The sequence below is a fragment of the Zootoca vivipara genome, chromosome 3 (genome assembly GCF_963506605.1).
Source record: "Zootoca vivipara chromosome 3, rZooViv1.1, whole genome shotgun sequence".
In the NCBI taxonomy this organism is placed as follows: Eukaryota; Metazoa; Chordata; class Lepidosauria; order Squamata; family Lacertidae; genus Zootoca; species Zootoca vivipara.
In genome coordinates, this window is record NC_083278.1 from 38,031,642 (window position 1) to 38,058,371 (window position 26,730).

Below are 26,730 nucleotides of genomic sequence, written 5' to 3' on the forward strand. Positions count from 1 at the left end.
CCGTTTTTTATTCCCCTCCCAAGTCCAAATTCTTCTTTTTTTAGAAACAATATATTATCTTACTCACAGTCCGAATCTTAATTAGAAGGTATCTGCCACTCCTCTGTCTCCGGCTCGGAGCTTTCCGCTGCCGAGGTAGCAATGGTCCCAAGGCTCCGCCATGTACAGCCTGCTCTCGGAGGCTCCGACGGGGGCTCTCCCGGCGGTTTCCATGGCTTTTTTGGAGCCCGCTGGGTATCCGGCCCTCAGAACGCACAATCTGAGGATTCTCCGGGTGGTCGCGGCGCCCACGCGACTCAACCCCTCCTCAGTAGCGGTGGGTGTTTCGGAGACCGAAACAAACCCCGCCGGCGGCTGATGGCGGCAGACCGGAAGTCCAACACTTAGCTACTTTAAATGAATTCAGATCTCCAGGGTTTGATGAGCTGCATCCAAGGGTACTAAAGGAGCTTGTGGATGCAATCTCAGAGCCTCTGTCTATTATCTATGAGAATTCCTGGAGAACAGGTGAGGTCTCTGCAGACTGTAGGTGGGCAGATATTGTCCTTATTTTCAAATGGGGGGGGGGAGAAGACCCAGGTAACTACCAACCGGTGAGCTTGACAGTGATACCAGGAAAGGTCCTAGAACAGATAATTAAATAGTCTTTGAGCACTTAGGAAAGGATGCTGTGATTACTAAGACCTAGCATGGGTTTCTCAAAAACAAGTCATGTCAGACAAATCTAATTTCTTTTTTCTTTTTGATAGAGTTACAAGCTTGGTGGATTAGGGGAATGTTGTGGATGTAGTGTATATTGATTTAAGTAATGCTTTTGATAAAGTGCCCCATAATATTCTTGCAGAGGAGCTGATAAAATGTGGGCTGGATGAGATAACCAGCTACAAATCCACCTTTCAGTTGACTGACTGAACCCAAAGAGTGCTCACTAATGGTTCCTTATAATCCTGTAAAAACTGAAAGGTGGGGCACCACAGTGCTGTCTTGGGACCGTTGTTGTTCAACATCTTCATAAATGACCTGAATGAAGGAATTGAGGGGGTGCTCATTAAATTTGCAGATGACTCTAAACTGGGAGGGGTAGCTAAGACAGAGTAGGGGATTCAAGATGCCCTTAACAAATTGGAGAACTGGGCCCAAACTAATAAAATGAATTTTTATAGGGACAAATGTCAGGTTCTACACTTAGGCAGGAATAACCAGCTGCAGCAGTTTACGATGAGAGACACCTGGCTTGTCAGTAGTACATGTGAAAAGGATCTAGGGATTTTAATAGATCCCAAGCTCAACATGAATCAACAATTTGATGCAGCAGCAGCAAAAAAAGTGAATGCTATTCTAGGCTGCATCAACAGAAGTGTATGTCTGTGTCAAAGGAAGTAATAGTACCACTCTATTCTGCCTTGGTCAGACCACACCTGGAATTTTGTGTCCAGTTCTGGACACAACAATTTAAGAAAGATATTAACAAGCTGGAACGTATGCAGAGCATGGCGACTAAGATGATCAAGGGTCTGGAAGGGTCTTATGATCAAGGGTCTTATGAGCAACAGTTGAGAGAGTTGCATATGTTTGAACTGCCCCCTTATTCCCTCACCCCAGCAATACTAGATGAGTAGCACTCAGAAAGGTGTCATTATTTGCATCCCTGTTCTTCTAGCTAGTCACTGAAGGGCAGAAGAGAAGTAGAAAGACAGAAAAGGTAGGGGAGAGGACTCCCAAAGGAAAACAATGGTCCCTGTAAAACCAATTAATCGATTTGCAAAGGCCAGAGTAAAGAAGCACATATTTAGCAACCAATAGAAGCTGTAAAAATATGGTGCCAGATGCACCTCTCTGGAGAGGTCTACTTTCTCGAGGCTATCACTATTTCCAAGCAAAGGGTCTGCTGGTTTCTCTTTAAGGTTTCCAGACTCAAAAGAGAGCAGGGCAATTAAAGGCACAGAAGTCTTGTCCTCTATTGAGTCTGGCAACCCTAGCTATGTATATTTGCTGTCATGGGCAGCTGAAGATGGGAAGTGGGACAAAGAGCACAGGAAAAATATAGTTGAAGAAGGTAGGTATGACTTTCTTCCCTCGCTTCACATATAGGCTATACTTGCTCTAACACACACTAGGTGTGGTGAATATACTTTTGCAAGATTCATTTGTCGACTCTTGAGCATACAAATATGCCCAAGTGATGCTTAGGTGTTATGTTGAAATTAGAGTAACATGTATGGTCAAATCTAAAGCACTTTTCCACATAACAAGTTGAATACTTCACTGTCTCACACATTGCAGGTGTGTGCTGTTGTTACAACACCTACTATAATAGGTGTGTCAGCTACCTTAAGGTGTGTACTTGTTTGCAATAATGATTCTGTATCCTGACTTCCACATTAATATTCATCTAATCTTCCTCTAAGTGGCTTTGATTTAATTTTTAGCATTATGTGATAAGAGCACAGTCATCTGTCAGCAATGAATTAGGGATAGTAACCTGGATGATTCAGTTAATTGAACTTTTTATACTGACAGAATTATTCTTCAATGTTTCCTTTGAAGACACATCGATTAAAGATATGGTTTACCAGAGCTTCTTAAGAACCTTAAGGAAGTATTTACATCAATGGTTTTATGTATTGGACTGGTACGTGTATTGACATCTGAATCAGGAGAGGCTGTACAGTTCCAGGGGCAGTGCATGGACGCAGTGGTGACATGAATGAGGAAAACCAAGCTGAACTAGAATCCTAGCAAGACAGAGGCACTGTGGGTGAATATTTCCTATTTCCAAGAAATTGGTCATGCCCACCCTGGATGAGGTTGCACTCCCCCTGAAAGAGTAGGATCACAGTCCGGGGGCACTTTTGGTTCCAGCTCTGTTACTGGAGGCTCAGGTAGCCTCTGCGACTAGACTTGCTTTTGCCAACTGCAATTGATACAACCATTCCTGAACTGGGAAAGTTGGGCCACAGCAGTTCATGCATTGGCCACTTCCAGACTGGATTACTGCAATGTGCTCTATGTGGGGCTTCCCTTGCGCTTGATCCAGAAGCTGTAGTTAGTTCAGAAAGATGCAGCACAATTGCTGGGGAAAAAATGAAATCACAGAATGATAGAGTAGGAAGGGCCACAAAGAGCCATCTAGTCCAACCCCTGCAATGCAGCAATCTCAACAAAATCATCCATGACAGATGGCCATCTATCTTCTGCTTAAAAACCTCCAATGGAGGACAGTCTGTTGCCTCTCATGGGAGTCTGTTCCACTGTCAAACAGTTCTTACTGTCCAAAAGTTATTCGGGTTTAGTCGGAATCTCCTTGTCAGCCTATAAAGCTTGTGCTCAGAAATCTGCACTGGTTGCCAATTTGCTACTGGACCAAGTTTCATGGGTCACTATTAGCATGTAAAGCCCTTAACAACTTGAGACCTGTTTACCTCTGAGATTGCTTTACCCCATATATGGCCACTTCGATCTGCAGAACTAGTAGTTATAATAACCATTCCATATTTGTAAAAAATTAGTACAGTGGTACCTTGGGTTAAGAACTTAATTCGTTCTGGAGGTCCATTCTTAACCTGAAACTGTTCTTAACCTGAGGTATCACTTTAGCTAATGGGGCCTCCCGCTGCCACACAATTTCTGTTCTCATCCTGAAGCAAATTCTTAACCTGAGGTACTATTTCTAGGTTAGCGGAGTCTGTAACTTGAAGCGTCTGTAACCTGAGGTACCACTGTATTTTAGTGTGGCAGCACCTGCACTCTGGAACTATTTTGGTACCCACGAACAACTTTTTTGTTTAGACAAGCCTACCCAGATGTGTAGAATACTAATGTATGTTTCAATCTGTTTATAGTTTATTGCTGATTTTATATATTAAATGTTTTTTAAAGAGTTGTTTTTACCGACAATTTTCTCTCTTTGTAAGCCACTTTGAGGGTTCTTGGGTGTTGTTGGTTTTTTTTTACAATAAAGCAGTGTATAATTTACATGAGATAAATAAATATTAAGGTATTAAAATTAGGGAGTTGCTATTTATAGTTAGTTGATTTTACTACAGTATATTGTTTAATGACATGATTCTTTTTTGTTTAATATCATCAAATGCCCTTGCATTTGATATCAAATGCACTTAAAGACTGCACAACCTATGCACACATGCAGTTGATCTTACTGACTTCAACGATTTGTACACTTGCTTGAAAGGAAGCCCCCAGTGAAGTAAATGGGAATTGTTTGCAGACAAACCTGTTAGAGCTGTCATGCGAAATACCTCACTTTTGGATGTCACATGGTGAATGTCTCGTTGCAACATGTTCCACAAACTGCCCACTCAACCACAGTAGTTACTTGGCTTTCGGCACATCATTTTGTACTCTCTCACACAGAGAGAAGCAATTCCCATTGAGTTCAAGTTTAAGGCCTGCAGCCTTAAATGTCCAAACTGATCTTTTTTTTCCTTTTTAGAAGAAAAATAACAATAAAGTAAAGAGAAAAGCTTAGGAGTTTAATGTGAGAATTTTGATTTCCTGCTGGACTACCAAGATCTGTTGTTGATCTCCCCCTCCTCAAATTTCTTTCCTTTATAAAGACAAAACACTGGGGCCTGTATAGACTGCGCTGTCAAGTCCGTTTCATATTCTTTGGGTAAGTTTTGGAGTCGTCGCCCCCCACCCCCACCGATGATCTTCCTTGTGCAAAGGGAGGCAGCCAAGGCTGCTCCTAAGCAGCGCTGGAAAGCAGCTAGAGGGCTCTGAGGGTGGCGTGGGGGGGGGGGGACAGCGACGCGTCTCCTTATAGCCATTAAAGGCCCGTGGAGTCTAGTTTCCACCGTCGCGCTACGCTTCCCTTTCACCTCCGGCCTCAGCGGCACTCCTGTTTTGTTACCTCACGTGGCCAAAAGGGGCGGGGCCTCCGCCTTCCGTGACGTCAACCCTCACAGCTGCTCTCATTCCGCAGAGTCGGATTGAACGGACTTTCCCCAAGGCAGGCACGGAATGGGCAGGGATGGGTGGGGCTTTCTCTACGTCATTGCAGCGCGCGCTCTGCCACTTCCAAGATTTCGCTTCGGCTTTCCCCATCGCTAGGGATGGCGGCCGCCGAGTCCTTTTCGCGTCCACTTCTGCGCAAGCCCATAGGAAGCCGCCGGCGTCTCATTGCGGAGGCGGGAGGTGTGTGTGGAGGGAGGAAAGAAAGCGGCCCGCCGGCTCGTCAATCAAACGGCGCGCCAATCGGGAGCTGGGCGCATCTCTTTGGCGTTCACAGAACCGGCCAATCACGAGCCAGTTTTCGGTTGGTGACGGAATTTAAAATGAGGAAAGCCGTTATTTTTTCTCCCACCCCTTTCCGTGGAGCGTCCTGGGAGGCATGGAAAAATCAAAAACAAACGGTGAGTCTCGCCTTACCCGCCCGCCCCGGGTCCGGCGGCGGGGGCATTTTAGGCTTTGCGGGTGTCTGGCTCGTTGCTGAGGAGGCTGCCCTCGGTTGCCTGCTTGCTCCGCTGACGGGTGAAAGACCAAGTGGGAATATTACACAAGGAAGCATCCCTTAGGCTTTGGGTGAGCTGCTGACCACATACTGTATAAGAGAGCTGGCCTTGGTAGGGGGTGCAGGGGAGGGGCGGTCCCTTGGTGGCTTCTCCCTCGCCCCACTGGCCTCTCTGTGCTGGGAACCAGTGCGGGATTTACTTATAAGCTAAACAAGCTTCAGTTTAGGGCCCCACTTTTCTGGGGGGGCCCCAAAAAAATTAAAGGGGAAAAAACTACTATAATATTTATTTCTTAATTGTATTTCAATTCAACAACTACTTTGATAAAAATTTTCCATGTATAACACGGCCCCTATTTTTAGGGACTCAAAATTAAGAAAATGGGGAAAGATTGCCCCCGTGTATAAGACTACCCCCCTTTTAACATTATTTTTAATAAAACAAAAGAGTCTTAAACATGGAAAAGTATGGTCCATATTTTGTTATATGCAAATAGCTTTAGATAACTATTAGGTCCATAAATTACCATATAGGATATATTCAACACAAAAAACAGCGACAACTTCTTGTTGACAAAGGACAGCTAGACATATAAAGGACCCCATTAGCTTCAGTATCTTGGAGCTTCATCAAACCTACTGTAAATCTGGTCCTGCTGGGAACATAGGAAGCTACCTTATACAGTATCAAGCCGGACTACTGACCCATTTAATTCGGTATTGTCTTCCACGGTTTCACACAGCAGGCTTTTGCAACTCTGTATCTGGAAATGATAAACCACAGAGCCTAGGGTTTTCCGATCAGAAGGTCGGCGGTTTGAATCCCTGCGAGCTCCCGTTGCTCGGTCCCAGCTCCTGCCAACCTAGCAGTTCGAAAGCACGTCAAAGTACAAGTAGATAAATAGGTACTGCTCCAAGCAGGAAGGTAAACAGCGTTTCCGTGTGCTGCTCTGGTTCGCCAGAAGTGGCTTAGTCATGCTGGCCACATGACCTGGAAGCTGTATGCCAGCTCCCTCGGCCAATAGAGCGAGATGAGCACCGCAACCCCAGAAACCACGACTGGACCTAATGGCCAGGGGTCCCTTTACCTTTATGCTGATTACTAGTCTTTACCCATGGAAATATGCATTTGCCAACTGAGGAAAGCACTTCATACACCTGTCAAAATGGGCACTAGTCCATGCAGCTCAATGCCACAATATATCTGCTTATACTACAAGATTATTTATTGCTGTTTTTTGTTGCAGCAAATGTGGCTAATACCTTGTAATTACATGCTTACAAGCTTACATGTTTACAAACTCTTGCAAGTCTATATTTGTTCAAGATACTGGGATCATTTGAAGGTGCGGGAGTGGTTTGGTAAATAAAAAATTATCTGGTTTAATCAGTGGAATAAACCGAGTAAAATTCTTGATTGCCAGTGGAAGAAGTTGTATAACTTTGTGATATTGTAATTGCAATTTCTCTCACCCCCACATAAGTGAGACTTAGGGCACTGGATCTGGTGTTGGTGTAACACAGTGTTTGTTTCTTAATTCTCTTCTACTTGTGTGACATCGTGGGAAATCTTTACCTATTAAGGGCAAGTCTCAAACTAGCTATCTGTAATCTTGCTCCTTTGGGATTAATTTCAAATATTTATTTAAAATCATTCTCCCAAGTTTGTGAAGGATTTATTCCTCTATGGGTTTGTGTGCATCTGTGTTAGAAAATGAATGTTTGAACTTACTATTGGCATTTCTAACTTGTTTCATTTCAAGATGCAGTTAAGATGCTCTTTATTTGAATGTGTTAGATTCCCTTCCCTTCCTGGATGCAATTAAGCATAGTCCTTGATTGGCCAACATGTTAAACTCTTTTGCACTCTGGAGACTGCCTACAACAACAGAATTTATTGGCTAAATCCCAGAGTTGAAACTTTGATCTCATCATCCTGTGGCTGTTGAATCTTCTCAAAATGTTCCCATTCACCTCCTATCTCTTTACTTTACATCTTATGATAGTCATTCTAGTTTGTGACACAACACGATAAAAGCAGTCCGCTAGCATCTCAGTTAAGCCTCCAGCCTCTGATGTGAAACCTGCCAGGCTGCTGTACAGACTTAATTGGCTCCATTTAGCTTGGTGGATCACAATTCTGGTTGAACATTTTGCTTGACAGGCCCATTTTACTTTATTGCTTTTTGGTCTGTTTGGTTTTGTGATTGCAATTCCTTTGCAATTTTAGTCAAAGGTTTTGGGTCTTATACACAGATGGTGAATGCACAGGGTTTGGGGCTCTGGCTGTGGTGAGGGCGGCCCTGGGTTTGGGCTCTGGTGTGGGTGGTCCAGGCTCGGGGGTGAGCAATCTAGGCTCAGGTTTGGGCACGGGCTCTTGAAATATGGCAGCCTAAACTTTCGGCGACCTCCCATGAAAATGCTCAAAGTTGTTCTGTTTGATGTTTCAAATATTGATTTTAAATTTTGGGTTCAAAAAAATAGGGGTCGTCTGATACCTGGGGGCATCTTATATGCAGAAAAATTGGGTACTTCCAGATTATTTCTCTCCCTGTCCCCGCCAAAAAAACAGTATAGTAGAAAGAGGTGGGAAGTATACATAATTCACAAATCTAAAGCAACAAATCATAGTGAGATTGTGTACAATATTTGCAAAGAATCCCTGATAGGGAGGGACTTGGTGCAAAATGATAGAAGTGTACTGTTGGTATTATTGCCTCCAGTGATATTTAATCCTAATAAGTCTCTGATTTTCATTGTTAACCCCTCTATTTAAATTGAAAAAAAAATTACTATTACTGCTAATAGTTTCATTCAGTTCTGAATACAGTGGTCCCTCGAATTACGAAGTACTCGACACGAAATTTTGAGTTATGAATGAAAAAAATGGCCGCACGCTTACGTTTTTCCCGACTTCCGAAAGGAAAACCGTTGCAGTTTAGATGGGGTTTTCTCGGCTTACGAATTTTAGATGCGGTTTACTCGACTTATGAATTTTTCCGTTTCCAATGCATTCCTATGGGAAACCGCTTTTTTCGACTTACAATTTTTTTGACCTACGGATGTGCATTCGGAATGGGTTAAATTCGTAAGTCAAGGGACCACTGTATGTGGAAACCAAGAGACCAATCTTAGGTTTTTCGCAAGTTACCTTCAAGGAGGATCTGTTAAGGTGTATTGTGAATGAAGCAATGCCTCTAGCTGTGCCTCTGACACTCCCTTTTATATAAATTTGCAAGGCGGATACCACCTGCCCTTAAGGATGAGTCTTGCCACAGTTCACAGGTACGCCTCAGATGAAATTGATTCCTAGCTGCCCTCAGGGCTTACTATAGAAACTCAGTTATTTTGCTTATGTTAAGGAGCTAAGCAGTTCTTGGCCTACTTTTCCACTAAAATGTGATCCAAACCTGTTTACACCCTTTCCTTGTAAAATCTTGCGCTTTGGAAGTTTAGTTTCCTGACAGCCAAGGTTTAATTGAATAAACAATTTGATGTTTTGGTCCCAATAGAAAGTACTTTGTTTGCAAACAGGACAAGCAACTTAAATATTTACAATTTACATTTGTTGAACAAGTTCTACATTTGCTGGCTGTATAGAGAACAGCAATTCAAGGACAAAAAGGTAATGTTACATAAACTTTCATTTCTTACAATTAAAAACCCACAATAGGAGCAGGTTTCAATAAAATATCACATAATTCTGTAGGAAAAGTGCACTTTTGCCCTGGAGCATTATGGTCTTAGCCAGCGGCGTCAGCAGTGTAAGGAGAAACACTGCATGGGTCTACTAAACCTCTCTGAACCTAGTTTCACATTTTGTGAGTTTCCCGCTGCTACAGTGGTCATTGAGGAATTAGTCCGGTGCTCTTCCTTCTGCAGGTTACTGCTCTATTCCTTCTGGAGAAGAGGCCACTATTTTATCTAGTAGAGCTGCCTCAACAGACTCACAATCCATTTAGTAGAACTGGCTTTGTGACAAATTGGCAATAACTTTGATCTAAATAGGCAGCAACCCTGTAAGCTTTCTAGGAAGCTCCAGAAACTGAGCTGAGACTTGAGGAAACAAGTGTTTATTAAGTAAAGCAAACATTTGCAATGAGACTAGAGGTGAAGGTTTTCTCTGAAGCAGAGGGGATCATCGAGGGGGAGAGACTGAAATAATGAGTGAAAGAAAAGGGAAAGTGGAGATGAGAGAAAGGCTTGTTACCTACCCTTGGCTTGCTGATAAGCACTGAGAAGGTGAGGGAGCATCCTCAGTGGCAGATAAAGCAAGGTGTTCTCCGGTTATTCTTGGACACCTATTGGGTAGGGGTACAAAGAATGGGGGTGGCTATCCCAGGCTGCAGTATGTTTTCACTGCCTAGGACTGCAGGATAATTGAAAAGATGACATCCAGCTGGGAGCTTCAAGAGTGGGTCGAGCAACATAGCAGGTCTCGGAAGCACACCAAGCATAGCAGTCTAAAGACAGTTATACTTGCAAGGGGGAAAAAACCACAAGGTTATTTCATGGGGGAATAAAAGGTGGAGGAGCAAGAGCTATTTTGGGTTGTAGATACATGGTGTTTGTGGCAGATTAAGTACCCCACAATGGTAATGATAGCTCATTCAGCAATGAAAACCCATTGTTGAAGCGAGAAGGCAATTCCATTGTGTTGAATTTCCAATCTAGAGAAAAATGAGAAAATGATTAATATGCTTGAATGATTATGGGTTGTACCAGTGCTTTTTTTCTTTAAAAGAATGTTTAGGGGTACTCTCATTTTCCTACTAATTTTGAAATTGTTGTTGTTGTTTAGTCGTTTAGTCGTGTCCGACTCTTCGTGACCCCATGAACCATAGCACGCCAGGCACTGCCCCTCAATGAGGCCAAACTTTAGATTCACAAAATGTTTAGGGGTATGCGTACCCCTGTGTCCCCCCAGAAAAAAGCACTGGATTGTATCCAATGATGTTTCTGTTTGAGTGAAATGGACTTCCATTCATGCAATGGAAACAGGGTGGATTTGATTTAAATCAAACTGATTTAAATCACGATTTAAATCACGATTTAAATCACTAGTCAGTAAGGCTTGATTTAAATAATAGTTTTCTACATAAAGACTAATTCTTGCTGGTATAACTTTAATATGCAAGTAGATGAAGATTTTTAGAATAACAACTTTTCATATTAGTTTTTTATCCTCAGTTTAATAGGTTACTCATTCATATTTGGACAACTTTACTGTTGTACTTAGGAAGGAGAAAAATAATCATTACCTTAACAATAACAATTTAAATAGATTTATTCAACTGAAACAATAACATTACAGCATATGTTATTTGCTTAAACAAACATCCATGTTTGTTAACTAATTTGGCTAAACAAAAACAATATATATATATTTTAAGAAACTTAGACTGTCAGCCCAGCCTACACATGAAAAACTTAAATACTGCACTGAAGGGGTTGTTTCTGTATTCATAGGTTTGTAGAACAATAGGATTAAGGTCTTTTTCTCAACTCTGTTCATTTTATAACATTTTTGCTGTGAAGAAGAGGCATGTGATCTCTGTTGAGTCAAATTCAGTTTTGAGAACTGCAAAAGTAAACCAAGCATCTGTGATAATATCTTGTAGGCAGAAAAACTGCCCAATAATCTTACAAAAACCTCTGGAAGAGCATGGCATTGTGAATGGATTAATGGCATTTATTTACCCCAAAAAATAAACATATACAACCTTATTCTACATAATTAAAAACTAATCTTTATTTCATGATGGAATAACCTTTGGATGGTAATATATTTTCCTCAAAAAGCATTTTATTTTAAAAAAAACCCGATTTAAATCAAAAAAATCGATTTTTTTTATTTTTTTTTAAAAAAATCATTGATTTTTATCCACCCTGAATGGAAACAATCTGCCCTGCTGCATAACCCCAATATCTCCAAAGGGTTATGGTACCCTCTAGAACAGATTTGGGGAGGGTGCAGGAGGCTGGAGAAGCGAAGAGAAGACGGGGAAGTCCTGCTGTGCAAATGACATTGAATTTGACCCCATGTTTTGTTTAATTGAAATTGAAATAAATCTCTAGGGTTGTTGGCAACATTTTTAGCAAAATATTGCAAAGGTTTGCTAATAGAAGTACTGTACAAAAATTACTTCAAATTTGATTCCCTTGTCTTCCACCTGAATACATATGGAAGTTGTATAATACTTGCTTTGCCCCAGAGGTATGGATGGGAATAGTTTAAGGGTGGATTGGGGTGGGACAAATGTGGCAACTCTCTAGGGTGGCCTTTCACTATTTCAACAGATTGTAGCTGTTGCAATCACTGTTTGCATCTTGCTATATCACACGTAGATTACTGACAGCAAACGGGCACATACATGTATGTGTGATTGTGTCACGTCTTCAGAAGAGTTGCTTGACTGGCTTTGTGGGAATATACAGGATTTTGGCTTTCTTTTTAAGCTAGGGAAAGGGCAAATACTGTTCTAGCCCATCAAGTTACTTAATGGGTTTCCCCCCCCCCATAATCTAATGCATTTACAGTACTTCAAAGTAAGTCCTATTGAGTCACTTGATCCCCCCCCCCTAAATTTATATGATTAGGGTAGAAGCTTGAGAGGGCAATTGCATGGCATGGCAATATCCACCGGGATGCAGTTGATTTCTGGCTCATCTAGTTGATTTCTGTCTTATTTGGGATTATGTTCCCAATCCCAGCTCAGCCAAATATATGTGGGTGTAACATGCTCAGCTGAAGCTGATGTGGCTTGGCAACGCAGCATAAAACACTAGTTTAAATACTTGTTTTCCCTCTGCCAGGCTTAGGTAGAACAGTAGTATATCTGCTGCTAAATGGGATTTGGATCTCATGTAACTTTGTTGTTGTTTAGTCGTTTAGTCATGTCCGACTCTTCATGACCCCATGGACCAAAGCACGCCAGGCACTCCTGTCTTCCACTGCCTCCCGCAGTTTGGTCAAACTCATGTTTGTAGCTTCAAGAACACTGTCCAAGCCACCTCGTCCTCTGTTGTCCCCTTCTCCTTGTGCCCTCCATCTTTCCCAACATCAGGGTCGTTTCCAGGGAGTCTTCTCTTCTCATGAGGTGGCCAAAGTATTGTAGCCTCAGCTTCAGGATCTGTCCTTCCAGTGAGCACTTGGGGCTGATTTCCTTCAGAATGGATAAGTTTGATTTTCTTGCAGTCCATGGGACTCTCAAGAATCTCCTCCAGCACCATAATTCAAAAGCATCAATTCTGCGGCGATCAGCCTTCTTTATGGTCCAGCTCTCACTTCCATTCATCACTACTGGGAAAACCATACCTTTAACTATACAGACCTTTGTCGGCAAGGTGATGTCTCTGCTTTTTAAGATGCTGTCTAGGTTTGTCATTGCTTTTCTCCCAAGAAGCAGGTGTCTTTTAATTTCCTGACTGCTGTCACCATCTGCAGTGATCAAGGAGCCCAGGAAAGCAAAATCTCTCACTGCCTCCATTTCTTCCCCTTCTATTTGCCAGGAGGTGATGGGACCAGTGGCCATGATCTTGGTTTTTTTTATGTTGAGCTTCAGACCATGTTTTGCACTCTCCTCTTTCACCCTCATTAAAAGGTTCTTTAATTCCTCCTCATGTAACTTTACACTGGCTTAATCTATACGAGCTTGCTTTATACCAACTTTTGTGCATAGGATTGCTTCCTTAGAGTACAGTAGGCCCACAATTTAGGGGCATTTAACTTGTGTGCATTCAGCTTTATGCATGTGGCAAACAAAATTAAGAAGGAGCAGAAAGAGGGCAGGCTTCTGGAAAAAATGACTTTGACAATCCCACCCACTGTTTTTTCTTTTAATGTTTTTGTTAAAGTTTTTTGGGTTATAAAAGTACATACATCGTCTCTATTTTCAGACCATGAAATTCATTTTACAGATCATTTTTACAGATAAATTTGATGTGAGACTTAATATTGTATACTGTATAAGGTTGGGGAATAAGAGGTGGGGAGAGAAGAGGGGCGTAGTTGTGTTCTGACTATACACAATTTTGTATTTAGGCGCAATCCCAGAAGATAACCCTTGCGTAAATTGTGGACTTACTGTATTACTCTATTTCAGGCAACCCCATACTCGGCCCTCCAGATGTTTTGGGACTGCAATTCCCATCATCCCTGACCACTGGTCCTGTTAGCTAGGGGTGAAGGGAGTTGTAGTCCCAAAATATCTGGAGGGCCGAGTTTGGGGATGCCTGCTCTATTTCATTGAAATAATGTAAAAAAATTATTTATTTAACAAAAATTTATATGCTATTTGATTGTAAGAAGAGCCTACAACAATATAAATAGCATTAGGTATAGGATTAAGACGTATTCAGTAATTGGACCAAAACAGTAGCAATGAAGGAATTTGTTTCCCCCCCCCTCAGTCTCCAGTTACATATCTGTAACATTTGTTACCTTTTGATTCACACTGACTTTTCTTTTTCTAGAAATGCAGGAAGAAGATTTAAGTGAAAATGTTATGTTTGTTGCTTCTATTATGAGTAGGGTTCAAGACCTGAAAAGCAAATATAAAAATGATGACAATACTACAGCTGAGCTTAACGTCACCAAGGCATCAGTGGATACAACAGGTATGTAGTATTTTTGTGACTGCTGATTGGTAGTGCTTTCAAAGCCCTTTATGTGGCTCTTCCAAAGTGCCTGACAACCAGATGTTTGTCAGATGTTTCTGAAATGATGCACAAACCACTTTGGAAGCTCTGTGATTGCTGGTTGGGGAGCGCTGACCATACAACTTGCAACTCACTTCTTGCACGTTGCTTCCTAAACACTTAACAATAAGCTAGTTGCTGGGTGTTTGAGAAATGCTTCACAAGGGACTTGGCAATTGGGGGGGATGGGGAGCTTCTTTTTAAAGGAGCATTTTTACTTCTTTCCTGACGAAACAGTTTGAATTCAAAGTGGATCCCTCAGCACTTTTAATACACTTCTTTTTCTGATGTGGGAGAAATGCTCCAATTTTAAAAGTAAAGTATTTCCCTTTCTGCGCAGACTTCAAAGGGGTTTCCATTGTTCTGCTTTGCTGAGATTATTTTATCAGAATTTTTGTGTCCCTAGTGATCTTATTTGCAGAGAAGCTTGGTGCTTTTTAAGACTTGGATAATTGTTTGTTTCATTTGATTTGCTAGCACCCCTCTTAAATCCTTCTTTCAACCCAGTTCTGTGAAGCCAGTTCAAGTCCATGCCACTAGATGGCTTGTGCCATGGTATGTGGAAAATAAGAACACTTTTGGCAAGTGGAACACAGTTGACATTTTGGTGTTGTATCATTTCTGTTGTTGTTGTTTGTTACTTGCTGCAGTGTCCTTCAAAACAAAAGGTAGGTTTGCCCATTCTAGGTCAGAAGGCAGTAGCCTGGCCATTTCTAGAGTGATGAATCAAAACGTTGGAACCAAAAGAAACTAAAATGTGCGTTGTTTTAATGGTTCCTTTAGCTGTTTGTAGACAAGACTGAATTTTGTTCTTTATAACAAAAATCTTAATGCTTTTCTCTTGGTTGTTTTTTTTTAAAGATAACTCTGGAACTGTTAATCAGATTATGATGACTGCAAATAATCCTGAAGATTGGTTAAATCATTTGCTTAAACTGGAGGCTAAGTGCACTCCTCAGGCTGACACCAGCTCGTTAAATAAATTGATTGGTCGTTACAGGCAAGCAGTTGCATCATTGTCTGCAGAAAAATACCATCAGAATGAAAGCTATGCTCGCATCTTGGTTAGATTTGCAGAACTCAATGTGTAAGTATTCATATCTGGCAAACAGAAAGTTTCAACATTTGTCTTTTACCCTCACTGCAACTACAACTCCTTAATCTTTGTGTCAGGGCTGGTGTGCGGCTTCCCACGACCAAAGACCACCAAGACTCAGTGATGGCTTTTAAGAATTTAATACTATATACATATGTACAATTCAGAGTTCAGAAAGACATGACTGCCTATTCCGAGTCAGAATCCGGAACTGGCGCGCGTCTCGATCTACGCCAGCAAAGCTACCTCGGCCCGCTTCGTTTCCTTCTTTGCTCCTGACACTTTTCCCGTCTACGGACCTCAGGGAAGGGAGCGGGATCAGACCCCTCCCCCGAACTGCTAAACAGCCTCCTCGATTCCCCAACTTCTGATACCTCCCCTGCTGCAGTACCTTCAGCCACCTCCTCTCCTGTGCGCGCATCGGTAGCATTCCTTGGCCCCTCCGCCTCGCTCAGAGCCCTTGCACCGTCTTCTGGCTCGTGCTCCAGCCAGCCCTCCTCTTGCTCTGCTGGTCCCCTTAGTTCCTGTCCCTGGGCAAACTCGCTCTCATCCCAGGGTCCCCTGACAATACCCAGGTTAAAAGTTTTGATTTCTTAATTTAGAGTTCAAAAAAATAGGGGTTGTCTTACACATGGGGCCATCTTATCCATGGAAAAATATGGTACTTGGTTTGATGTTTAGGATTGTGTGTGTGTGTGTGTGTGTGTATAATGCCTCTAGAATGGAGGCACAGCATTTGTTCAATAGACAATATATGAGGTTCCCATCTTTGGGAGTTGCATTTCTTTGTGCATTGGGAAGATAAGGTAATATTGAAAATTTGATTTTCTTCTTATTGTGAATACTAAATAAAATGTGTGGACCACAACTGGAAGGTGGCTTCCTTCATGTACTTATGTAACATTTAAGAGATTTTGAGAGGGAGTAGAGCTTGCTAGCAGAAAGCATTTCCCCCCCAATACCAGCACTAAACTGTAAAAGAAGGACTATGGTATAGGACTACCTCTGTCTAAATTCTGCAAAGAAGAGTGGATCCAGGATAGGATTTTTGACAATAAAGAGTGAGTACATATGATTTGCAGGCTACTTGGTTTGCTTTATAGTACAGTATGTATTGTGACGCATACTAACCTCTTGTCAAAAACAATTTAATTTTCTTTGGGCTAAATAGTAAGCACCGCAAAATCTAGGTGGCATCACCCTTTTCCCAGTAAACAAATATCATTTGCATGCATGTGTTGAGACAGGCTGAATGATTGAAACACTTGTTTCAAACCATTGTTTCTTTGCAGCACTGGAGACCCAGAAGAGGCACGCGATCAGTTTCATCTTGCCAGACTAACCTGCAGTAAATTTTCTTTTGTTCATGTGGCTTTTGCACAATTTGAACTCTCTCAAGGTATGTGGATACAGATTTACTCTAAATTTGGCATGGCTAAGCTTTGTTACTGACTACATTTCCTATCCTGGATAATAGTTGTAAAATGCTAACAGCTTGGAAAGGGGTACTGTTATTTATTTATTTATTTATTAAAGTCACACACACACACCGGTTTTAGCACAAATGTCATTATTTCCTATTTTTTAAATTAGGAAATCTGAATAAAGCTAAACGGCTGCTGGAAAAAGCTGTAGAAGTTAGAGCACTTCCAGTAGAAATGTTGGAAATTGCCGTAAGAAACTTAAGTTTAGAAAGAAAGCAGCTACTTTCGGTTGAAGAAAAAGAGAATTTGACAGGTGAGTCTGACGTGGAATATAGGGTGAAATTGAGTGTTGCACTAAGGTGATTGTATATCAGCACAAGCATTTCTCCCCTCTTCTGCTACTGCATGCTGAGTGTTCTGCTAGCCCCTCCCCCTGAGCCGATGGGAGGGGGCTTGGGGGGAGGAAAGGAGGGAAAGCCCCTTTGCACTCATGGAACATGGTGTGCTGTCTCCTGCAGATTTAGTTGAATCTGGTTTAGTTGATTTAGTTGAATCTGGTCCATTTTGTTGAAATTAAATGGCTCCTACTCCCATGAGCCTGGCTTCCCTCTTTCCTACCCTATCTTCATATGTCCTGTTTCCTTCCTCCTCTGTGCCATATTTGTTACCTTTCACACTTGAATCCATGCACACATGGACAGAGTTAAGCCACCACCAGTCTTTCGCTTTTCCAACCAGTTCAAGGTTGTTGCTGTCCAATCAGAATGACAGTGGGTGTGTGCAGTAAGCTTTAGATTTTTCTTAAGTGATATAAATGGTGTGGAAGGCAACAGATTATTGCAGCTCTCTGGGGGAACCCATGGACACTTTATTATTATCCCAGACGTACATGCTTCTTTGCTTCCTAGCTTGCTTTTGCAGCCAAGGGGCTAGAAAGAAACTTGAGATTTTCAAGAAACTAAATACAGTGCTCATTACCATCGCCTCCCACTCACTTCGGTGAAATCCCAGCATATGCACAGAGCTGAATATAGTTAACATAATAGAAGGTGGGAGAAAATAAGTTCTAGATTCATGTTTCTATGTTAAATTTGGAGTCATGATCAATATAATGTAGACATTCATTCAAGTGCCACAGTTGTATTGAATTTAATCCTTGTTGTATTGGAAAAATAAACTCCTTAAAGATCACTACAGTGTGGTTAAAATGTATATAAAGCCTGCATTGTTCTGTGTTTTAAATCAAATACCCAACTTTTGGTATTTAAACAACAACTAAAATGTTTAATTTTGTCTCTTAATAAATTACATGTTTATAGCTCTAAACTCTCATAATGAAGCTGGAAACTTCCTGAATAGGAAAATAAATGTTGATTCTAATGAGATTACTGCCAGAACTCATAATTCTTGCCATGGGTAAGTAAATTCAAATATTGTGTGGAATTTTTATTTTATTTCCAAGTGCTGTGGTACAATTAGAACTGTCCAACTCTTTTTTTCCAGGGAGAAAAAATACTCTCCTCAGGAAAGTGAACGCAAACCATTGAAGCAATTAAATAAGTCTAACAAGGTAGACCTGATTAAACGTTTGTGTATTCTTGTACTTTATTTTTTGCCATTGAGTTGAGTTCTACTTCCATTTTCATTTTTAGATGCGTCTGTTTGGAAGAGTTCCTTTCAGATTAGTAAGCGATGATGAGGATGACTCTGTGGGGATGGATATTCCATGTGCAACTAGTATTGCAAAGAGGTACAGTCCCTTTTAAACTCACAAACACTTAAGTATCTGTTGATCGAACAAAGATATAAAGCACAATCCATTATTCTGGTGTGTGAACTGCAAAAGGGAATGGAGGGGTAGATGAATCATTATGTAGGATGTACACCAGAGGTTTCCACTGAGAAAAATGGCCAGTATGTTCTGATCTATGCACGCCCAACAACCAGCCAGAAGGAAGGATGACTGCTTTATTAAGTCATTTATTAGTCTACTCGAGAAAACAAATAGTCCATATACAGATTTTCAACAGTTATGTTCCCCATAGTAAACATATGAACAACTCTGATTTATGGAATGTTCTCTGTGTAGCACTAGCTGTCATTTGGGGGCTGGGCAAAAGACATTTTTGTTTTCCCAGGATTTTTAGCAGCACCAATTTAATTGTACTCTAGTAGTTATGCAATTTTTAGAATTTTAATTGTTTTACTAGGTTTTGAATTGCTTTGGGACTTTCTTCTTAGTGGCAGGCAATAGATGTGTTTAAGAAACCTAAAGCTCTGAGCATCAGCAGTGAAAATTATTCCTCCCAATTCTGAACTGCACAGGTGGGCCATGGATTGTCTTGGTAGAGTTCCTTATCCCCTTCCAAGCTCCAAAGTATGGAAGAAAGCTGAGCTGGTTGGGATGGGAAGCATTTTCCCCACCTCAATTTTCTTCAGAGAAGAGTGGGTAGCTCTTGCAGCTACTGCTTAATAGGGCTCCATCGCCAACATCAGCTAAAAACCACATATTTGCATCCTCTCCTGAAGGGCAGTAAGGTTACCGGACGTCCCCGTTTCCCGGAGACAGTCCCCGGATTAACAAATCTGTCGCCTGACAAAATCCATTGAAGTTGAAAAGTGTCCCCGGATTCATTGAAAAACATCCGGTAACCATAGTGTAAAGGGGCAGCATCTGGTAGCTGATGGTTAATAGTGGAGTTCTAAGCCCCTTTGCTGACCAACCAAAAGCAGCAGCTTTAAATAAAATGTAGAAAATATTTTAAACTGCAATCAGCTACCTGTAACTTGTGGTTGATGCATGGGGCAGCTAGGCTGCACTGTGTCTGTCTCTGAATTTGAGAGGCTTAGTTCTGATCATTTAGTATCTACTGTAAGTTTATGTTTAGCGTGACAGATGCTCTTTCTCCCACATTTCAAGTCATTAAAGAGTTTCACAAGCTTTGCTTTTACATCCCTATTGGGGTCTTCTGATTTATCATACACCATTTGGGCTTGTTCTTAATGACAACATTTAATGCATAAATGCCAGTCTTCTAATTTTAACATGATGCTATGCAATTGTTTTCTGTGCTTATACCTGAGCAGAGTTGTGTATTTTGCACTTTTCTGGACAAATACAGATTAATTTGTGTGGGATTAGTGTTAACAGGCAATTAATGCTTTGTTTAATAAATTAGGAAAATATCTGACAACAATTTGAGCCAGTTGCCACTGCATGAGTCAAAACCTAATGGAAGTGATATACCAGGAGATGTGAAGGTAATTTGAATGTTCTTACTCAAGTTAATGGTCATGGTTGATAAGATTGCAAGTGGGGGATGCAGAAACAGGCTCAGAATGTGTAGACAAAGTAGGAGTTTAGTAACACCACGATGCAAAAACAGATTAATTTGGTACTAAATGAGGAAATACAAAGTAAGCAAACTACTCACTGCTGCTACTGAGGGTGGTTTCCCTCCTTGCCTCATTCACTAAGTGCGCAATGTACACTCGTTTCACTTGTGTGCATTCAGACTTGTGTGCGTGGCAATCAATCAATAAAAGAAGGGGCAATAAGGAGGTGGGGTTCCAGGAAAAATGAATTTGGCAATCCCACCTGTCATTGAATCATGGCTTAAACTAGCTGGGGGAAAATTTGTATGTGAGCAAATCATGCTGGGGGGAAATTTGCATGTGAGCAAATCATGCTGGGGGAAAATTTGCATGTGAGCAAATCATGCTTTCTCCTTCTGATCTCATTCAAGACTCCATGACCACCTTTCCCATTTTAAAATCCCAGTGAAGTTACAACATGCAATTTGGGGAACTCCTTACTCATTTCTGCCCCCCTCCCCAGGGGACTAAGCCAGAGTTTCCAAACTTTTAATGTTGGTGACACACTTTTTAGACATGCATCGTTTCACGGCACAGTAATTCAATCTTACTAGCAAGCTGGAAGTTAAATTAACCCCTTTCCAGCTTCTGGAGGAGCATGGGGAGAGATTGCATGACACACCTGCACACTGCTGCTGACACACTAACGTGTCACAACACACAGTTTGGAAAGCTCTGGACTAAGCAGTGCCTGCTTGAGTGTCATTTGTGGGTTAAGGTAACAATGAAACGAGTCACTGTTTATGTAGATGTTGCTATTTATGTGCAATACTGTAGTTTGAAAAGTTTGTGGTTTAGAACCTTTCTTTGCGCCCTTAGAGGAGACACTTTTAATATTAATCATAAACAAATTGTTCTTGGCAACACCTTTCAGTTATCATTTAAAATGTTCTGTAAAAAATCAGATTGGGCTTATGGAAATGTTCGCAATATGAATGGCTGTTAACCAAAGGAAGTCACAGCTTAATGTTAATACTGCTTTTTAAGTGTTCAAAGCACTCATTTTTATCATCCTTACAAAATACAAACATTGATAAACTTATCCCCATATTGTAGATGAAAACAGCCAAATTAGCTAGCCTACATGTCAGCAGGGGCAGGCAGAAGGCAGATCTGGATCTCTGCTATATTGGCAAGGCTTTCTGACTCTCAATAGTTGCTCAGCAGCAAGTAAGAGAGTTCTCCGCCATGGTTGGTGGCATGTCTTGGTATTCCTTGCCTGTTATAGGCAGCCCTGTATCAGGAAAAATTTAGTTTCTGATGTATTACAATTTTTATATGTGCTGTAAGCTGCCCAGAGTGGCTGGGGAAACCCAACCAGATGGGCGGGGTATAAATAATAAAATTATCACCATCATCATCGCCACCATCATCAAGATTATACAGGAGAATAAGCAGGCTAGGATCCTTCAGTTTTAATTCTATATTAAGCCATTGAGTCAGCTGAGTGTGTGGTTATCTTTTTTCTTGGCTTTATTATAAAAAACTTCTTTTTTAAGCCTTTACCAAGCAGATGGTTAATGGAATTGCAGCCACCTGATGAAGAGAGCTCAGAAGAAGCTACCAATTCAGCTCCAACCTTAAAGAATAAATATGGTTCTACTTATGCTGTTAAACAAAAAGGTTTGCTTTAACTCTGTGGGATTGGACTGATGTGGGTATCTCAGTAGACTTTTAACTTTGGCATTTGTGGATTGTTCATTCTGCACTTGATTAAAGGAGCCAGAGTATACCGTATTTTTCGCTCCATAGGACGCACCTAGTTTTTAGAGGAGGAAAAGAAGAAAAAAAATATTTTGCTTTCTTGAATTGTCCTAGGCATAGCAGCCAACTCCTAGAGGCCTAGGTGCCTTTGCGCCCCCCCCCCCCAATTAAATATTTGAGGAAGCTTCTTTTGCAAAGGGGAAAGCTCCTTTTTTTTAAAGGATCAGCTCAAAGTTGTGCAGCTTTTTTGCAAATGGGAAAAGCCCCGTTTTTTGGGGGGGGGGGTCAGCTCAGAGTTGTGCATCTTTTTTGCAAAGGGGGAAAGCTCCATTTTTTTAGCATCAGCTCAAAGTTGCTGAGTTTCCTTGCAAAGGGAAAAAATCCTGTTTTTATGGGGTTCAACTCACAGTTCTGCAGCTTCTCTAGGATTTCTACAGTTTCCAGACAGATAATCTAATCAGCCAGTCACATGTCTCCCTCTGCAGACATCAATTGAGGCCTAGGCAAGGGGCTGGGAGGGGCTGGGAAGGGAGCTAGCTCTCTTATCTCCCTCCCCAATCTCTTGCAATCAGCTGCTGAGCAGGTTCCTTTGCTCTCTTTCCCTCTTGTTAGCCTTTAGCTCTTTCTAAAAAGAAAAGCACAATCTGCCTTTAGCCCCTGGGCAAGTTGGCTCCAGGGACCACGCATTCGTTCCATAAGACGCACAGATACCTCCTCTTACTTTTTAGGAGGAAAAAGGTGTGTCCTATGGAACGAAAAATACGGTAGTTGGCTTAGCTGAAAATTAGAAAAGAAATGAAAGGAGGCTACCTTTTTTTTCCTCCAAAGCATGACCCTCTGAATGTAGTTTTTGTTGCCTGCCCTAGAGTCCCATATTTTAGATCCCCTGTCTCCATTGTAACTTGAGGCCACTACAGAAGGTCAGTTTGCCCAGTGCATCTCCCCTTCCCCTAAGGATGACTATAGCTCCTACGACCTGCTACTCCTTTCTCCCAGTCCACCACATGTATAAATTCAGTAAGGCTCAGCAGTACTTTTAGTCTATTCACGGTAAGTTTTTTGTGCTCCTTGTGTAGTCTAACCTCTTCCTTTTCTGAATATCTTGCTGTAAACGCCACCATATTCTTTTGGATAACTGGAACTATTGTTTTAGAAACTGAGGAGCACAACAAGGAGCCAAGTACCATAGAACCAAGTTGCCTAGAAAGACTACAGCATCCCTCTGTTCCTCTTGAAAATAATGAAAAGAAACAGTTAAGATTAAATTATCATGCATCTGAAAATAAGTGGTTTAATCTTGAAGCAATGCACAATACAAACTTGGAGGTAATTTTATTAACTTATAAAAGTGATTTTTTTGTTATGTTGTCTGCAGTGTCAATAGTTCTGATATGTAAAAAAATCCACCTTGCCTTGTTTGTAGTGATACTCTAGCCACCCGGAAATCCCTTTTTGAGTAGGATAAAAGTTGTATAAAGAAATATATCGAGTCACTTGTACATTGGAACTTCTGCTCCCTCTCTTGTTCCCCTGTACCCCATGAAATCTGTTACAGGTCGTTGGAAACCCCAGAACAGATTTTGGGAGCACATGGGGAGAAAGGATTTTCATTGCAAAAGTGGAAGGCCTTCCATGAACAACTTCATTGGATATAATCCTTAGTGTAATACTTTAGTGGTATATCATGTTCATTCAGTCTCTCATTGCCAGGAAGCAGTTCACAGCTATAAATTAAATCCTGTTTTTAGTCAATGGCTTTGTATTGGTTGTGCAACTAACCAATAAAGCAGTGGTCTTCAAGACAGATGTGATGCAGGCCTATAATTTAATAGAATAGAAATACTTTATTGTCACTGTGCCACTTGTTTAGAGTGAGATTAAATGAGCCCCCACCCCACAATCTCTCAGTCCTTGTTACACTCTGTGTGCTGTTGTACAACCACCAACCCCGAACGTCAGCTGCAATGTTGCTGTCTTCCATTCAGCAGCCTCACGGCCCATGGGTAGAAATTGTTCTTTAACCTGTTGGTGTGGTTTATCATGCTTCTATATCTCCTGCCCGAGGGCAGGAGATTAAAAAGGTGCTGGCCAGGGTGTGAGTCATCCCTGAGGATGTTCCTCGCTCTTCTGAGGCAACAGTCTCCTGCGGTAGCATCTAGCGGACTCAGGGGACAGCCCACGAATATTGTGTGCTGTCTTCACCACCGTCCGTAGGGACTCTCTGTCTATGGCTGTCAAACCAGCATACCACATCGTAATGCACTATGAGAAAACACTTTCTATCGTGGACCGATAGAAGGAAATCATCAGTTGCAGTTCAACCATGTTCTTTTGCAAGACCCTAAGGAAATGAAGTCTCTGTTGGGCCTTCCTAACCACCTGGGCTGTATTGACCTTCCAAGTTAGGTCTTCACTAAGATGGACTCCCAGGTATTTAAAGGAAGAGACTCTCTCCACACAGCCCCCCCCCCCCCCGATATACAACGGGTCTAGCTCCCAGTATCCCAGTATTCCCATCTCTAGCAGGCTAGAATTGCTTGAATATGGTTTTGTATGCACAGACTTACTGCCAAAACCTCCTAAAAGTACTTGGTGCTTGCCTAGTGTTTAGATAATGCATGACAAATCACATGCAAATGCTAGTACAAACCATAATATTCAAGGGATATTATTCCAGAAATGTGTGCGATTCAAAGATCAAGTGAAATTGCACCTTTGAGGGGCTCCCATCCAAGTACTAACCAGGCCTGACCCTACTTAGCTTCCGAGATCAGACGAGATTGGGCATATTCAGGGTAGTATGGCTGTAGACAAGGATTTTAATAGCAAGAAAATGGAAAAGCGAAACCATCCCCTTAAAGATCGACTGGCAAGCCAAACTACCGTAATAAAGTACTTACAATTAGCAAGGAGAATGGGGGCAGTGAGAGGAAATTCAACACAAGAAGTAAGCAAGGAGTGGTCAATAATTAAGGAATATCTCAAAGGGTACTGCGATAAATGCTTTCTGGCAGATATTGAATGAGCCATGCAATATGAAGTATTTGTTAGATAGTTAAATTAATGAAAAACAGCTTCACGCAACTGTGTAAATAATAGTTTAATTGTAAATTAGTACAATGGGTATAGTCGGAAGTTTCTTTTCTTTGCTGCTTCAAACTGGATAACATAACATTATATCTTTGCCTTTATTCACACTTTCATTCTTCTTTCTCTTTGTTCTTCTGTTCTTTTCTGTTCCTTTCTTTTTATATTGATATTCTTTATAATCTTTATAACACATTGAATGTTATTTTGTTGGTATTGCATGTATTTTAAGAATTTGTTTGTCTAATAAAATCTTCAGATTTCCACTTAAATTTTATTTAGCAAGCACGCACTTGTAAGTGGATTTTATACGATGTATGCTTACTTGAGAACCAATGAAATTTTCTTCATTTTATAGGGAAAAAACTCATGTGCTGAACAGCCAGCATTTCAAGTTTCTAAAAGATTTTCACCACCAGAGTCAATTTTTCAAAAACCTTCACCGCCAGAGACTGCACCGAAGATAAACAGCCAGTCACTTGTTGGCCCAGTAGCTAGCAACAACACACTGCGAGATTACATGGCCTGGTAACTTGTGTGTGTGTGTGTTGGTTTATTTTTTCAATTCTATTTTAGTTTTTGATGGAATTTGCTTTTGTGCTGTTAAAGCAAGCTAATGGTTATATGTACTAAAAAGAGGTGTGCATCTTCAGTGCTGGTTAAAGTATTTGTAATACTGCATGCCGTAAAAATGAAGCAGTAGTAGTACCGGTAGTAGAAGTAGTTTGTTTTATTGTCCACCCTTTACCCTAAATGGTTGTGAGTCACAACAATTTAAAACAAATTCCAGTCACAGTGCCACGGGGGTCTGCACAGATGGAGTTGGCCTTCCAGATATTTGAGCTCCTTGAATTGGGCCCATTGGCAACCAATATAGCTGTTTTAAAATAGGGGTTATATGAGATCTAAAGGGAACCCCAGCTAGTAAACTGGCCGCTGTGTTTTGGATCAGTTGAAGTTTCTGAGTTGTCTTCCAGGGCAGCTGCACACAGCATATGGCAAGGATCCAGTTTGGAAGTTACCAGAGCATGGTGGAGTACAGTGGTCCAGTAATTTCTGCCCAAAAGGGGTTGTAGTCGGCAGACTCTTTGCCAATGAGGCCACCCGAGCCTTGCAATGACAATGTTGGATCCAAAAGGACCTCTAAGCACCCACATCTGGAACAGGCCATCTGCCCTTCTCCTGGACTTGAGAACTTGGGACACATGACTCCTTGTTTTTTTCAGCATCAATTTATTGGCCAACATCCAAGTACTCATCTTAACACCTCAACCTCCTCTTCCAAGTCAGGGGAAGAGAAGGATTGGGCTGGGTGTCATCCGCGTATTGATAATCTCTTACTACCGTGTTTCTCATATTATAAGTCATGTCTTATAATCTTTTTTTCCTCAAGAAAATAAGCCTATGGCTTATTTTCGGGGGGTGTCTTATTATTTTTTTAAAAAAAATACAGTATGGTACCTCCCCTGTCCGGCGCCCGGAACTGGCTGCTGCTGCGCTGCTGGGCGCGTTGTCGGCGCTTCAGCAGGGCACGCTGCTGGGTCCCGCCGGGTCGGGGCTTCACGCGGCGCGCGCTGAGGCTCTTGCCGGATCCCGGCTCGGAGCAGCGCGCGCTGCGGCTCTTGCTGCGTCCCGCCGCCGGGTTGGGGCTTGGAGCAGCGCCAGCGCCAAGCGCCAACCCAGCGGCGGGACCGGCGGGACCTGCAGCGCGCGCGACAGGAAGAGGAGGGACCAGCGAGTGGCGGCCAATGAAGGCTCGGCCAGGTGTTTTTTGTCGTTGTAGCTGCGTCCTGCTGCGTCCCTCCTCTTCCTGTCGCGGCTCGGCGCCCGGAACTGGCTGCTGCTGCGCGCGTTGTCGGCGCTTCAGCAGG

At 41.8% G+C, this 26,730-nt stretch overlaps 1 protein-coding gene across 2 annotated transcripts in view; it reads left to right on the forward strand.

The window, feature by feature from the left end:
* The first annotated feature begins 5,271 nt into the window (after window positions 1-5,271).
* TTK (TTK protein kinase) overlaps window positions 5,272-26,730 on the forward strand; it is a 32,799-nt gene continuing 11,340 nt past the window's right edge. The window contains exons 1-12 of one of the 2 annotated variants that reach the window (XM_035109536.2): window positions 5,272-5,375; window positions 13,949-14,092; window positions 15,035-15,260; window positions 16,562-16,668; window positions 16,863-17,006; window positions 18,013-18,109; window positions 18,197-18,263; window positions 18,346-18,443; window positions 19,873-19,954; window positions 21,568-21,691; window positions 22,926-23,098; window positions 25,218-25,387. In XM_035109536.2, coding sequence (XP_034965427.2) covers window positions 5,354-5,375; window positions 13,949-14,092; window positions 15,035-15,260; window positions 16,562-16,668; window positions 16,863-17,006; window positions 18,013-18,109; window positions 18,197-18,263; window positions 18,346-18,443; window positions 19,873-19,954; window positions 21,568-21,691; window positions 22,926-23,098; window positions 25,218-25,387 — 1,454 coding nt within the window. In that variant the 5' untranslated portion in view covers window positions 5,272-5,353. Of the gene's footprint in view, window positions 5,376-5,412; window positions 5,545-13,948; window positions 14,093-15,034; window positions 15,261-16,561; window positions 16,669-16,862; window positions 17,007-18,012; window positions 18,110-18,196; window positions 18,264-18,345; window positions 18,444-19,872; window positions 19,955-21,567; window positions 21,692-22,925; window positions 23,099-25,217; window positions 25,388-26,730 lie in introns of those variants that run through there. The other variant, XM_035109537.2, reaches the window with a different exon arrangement.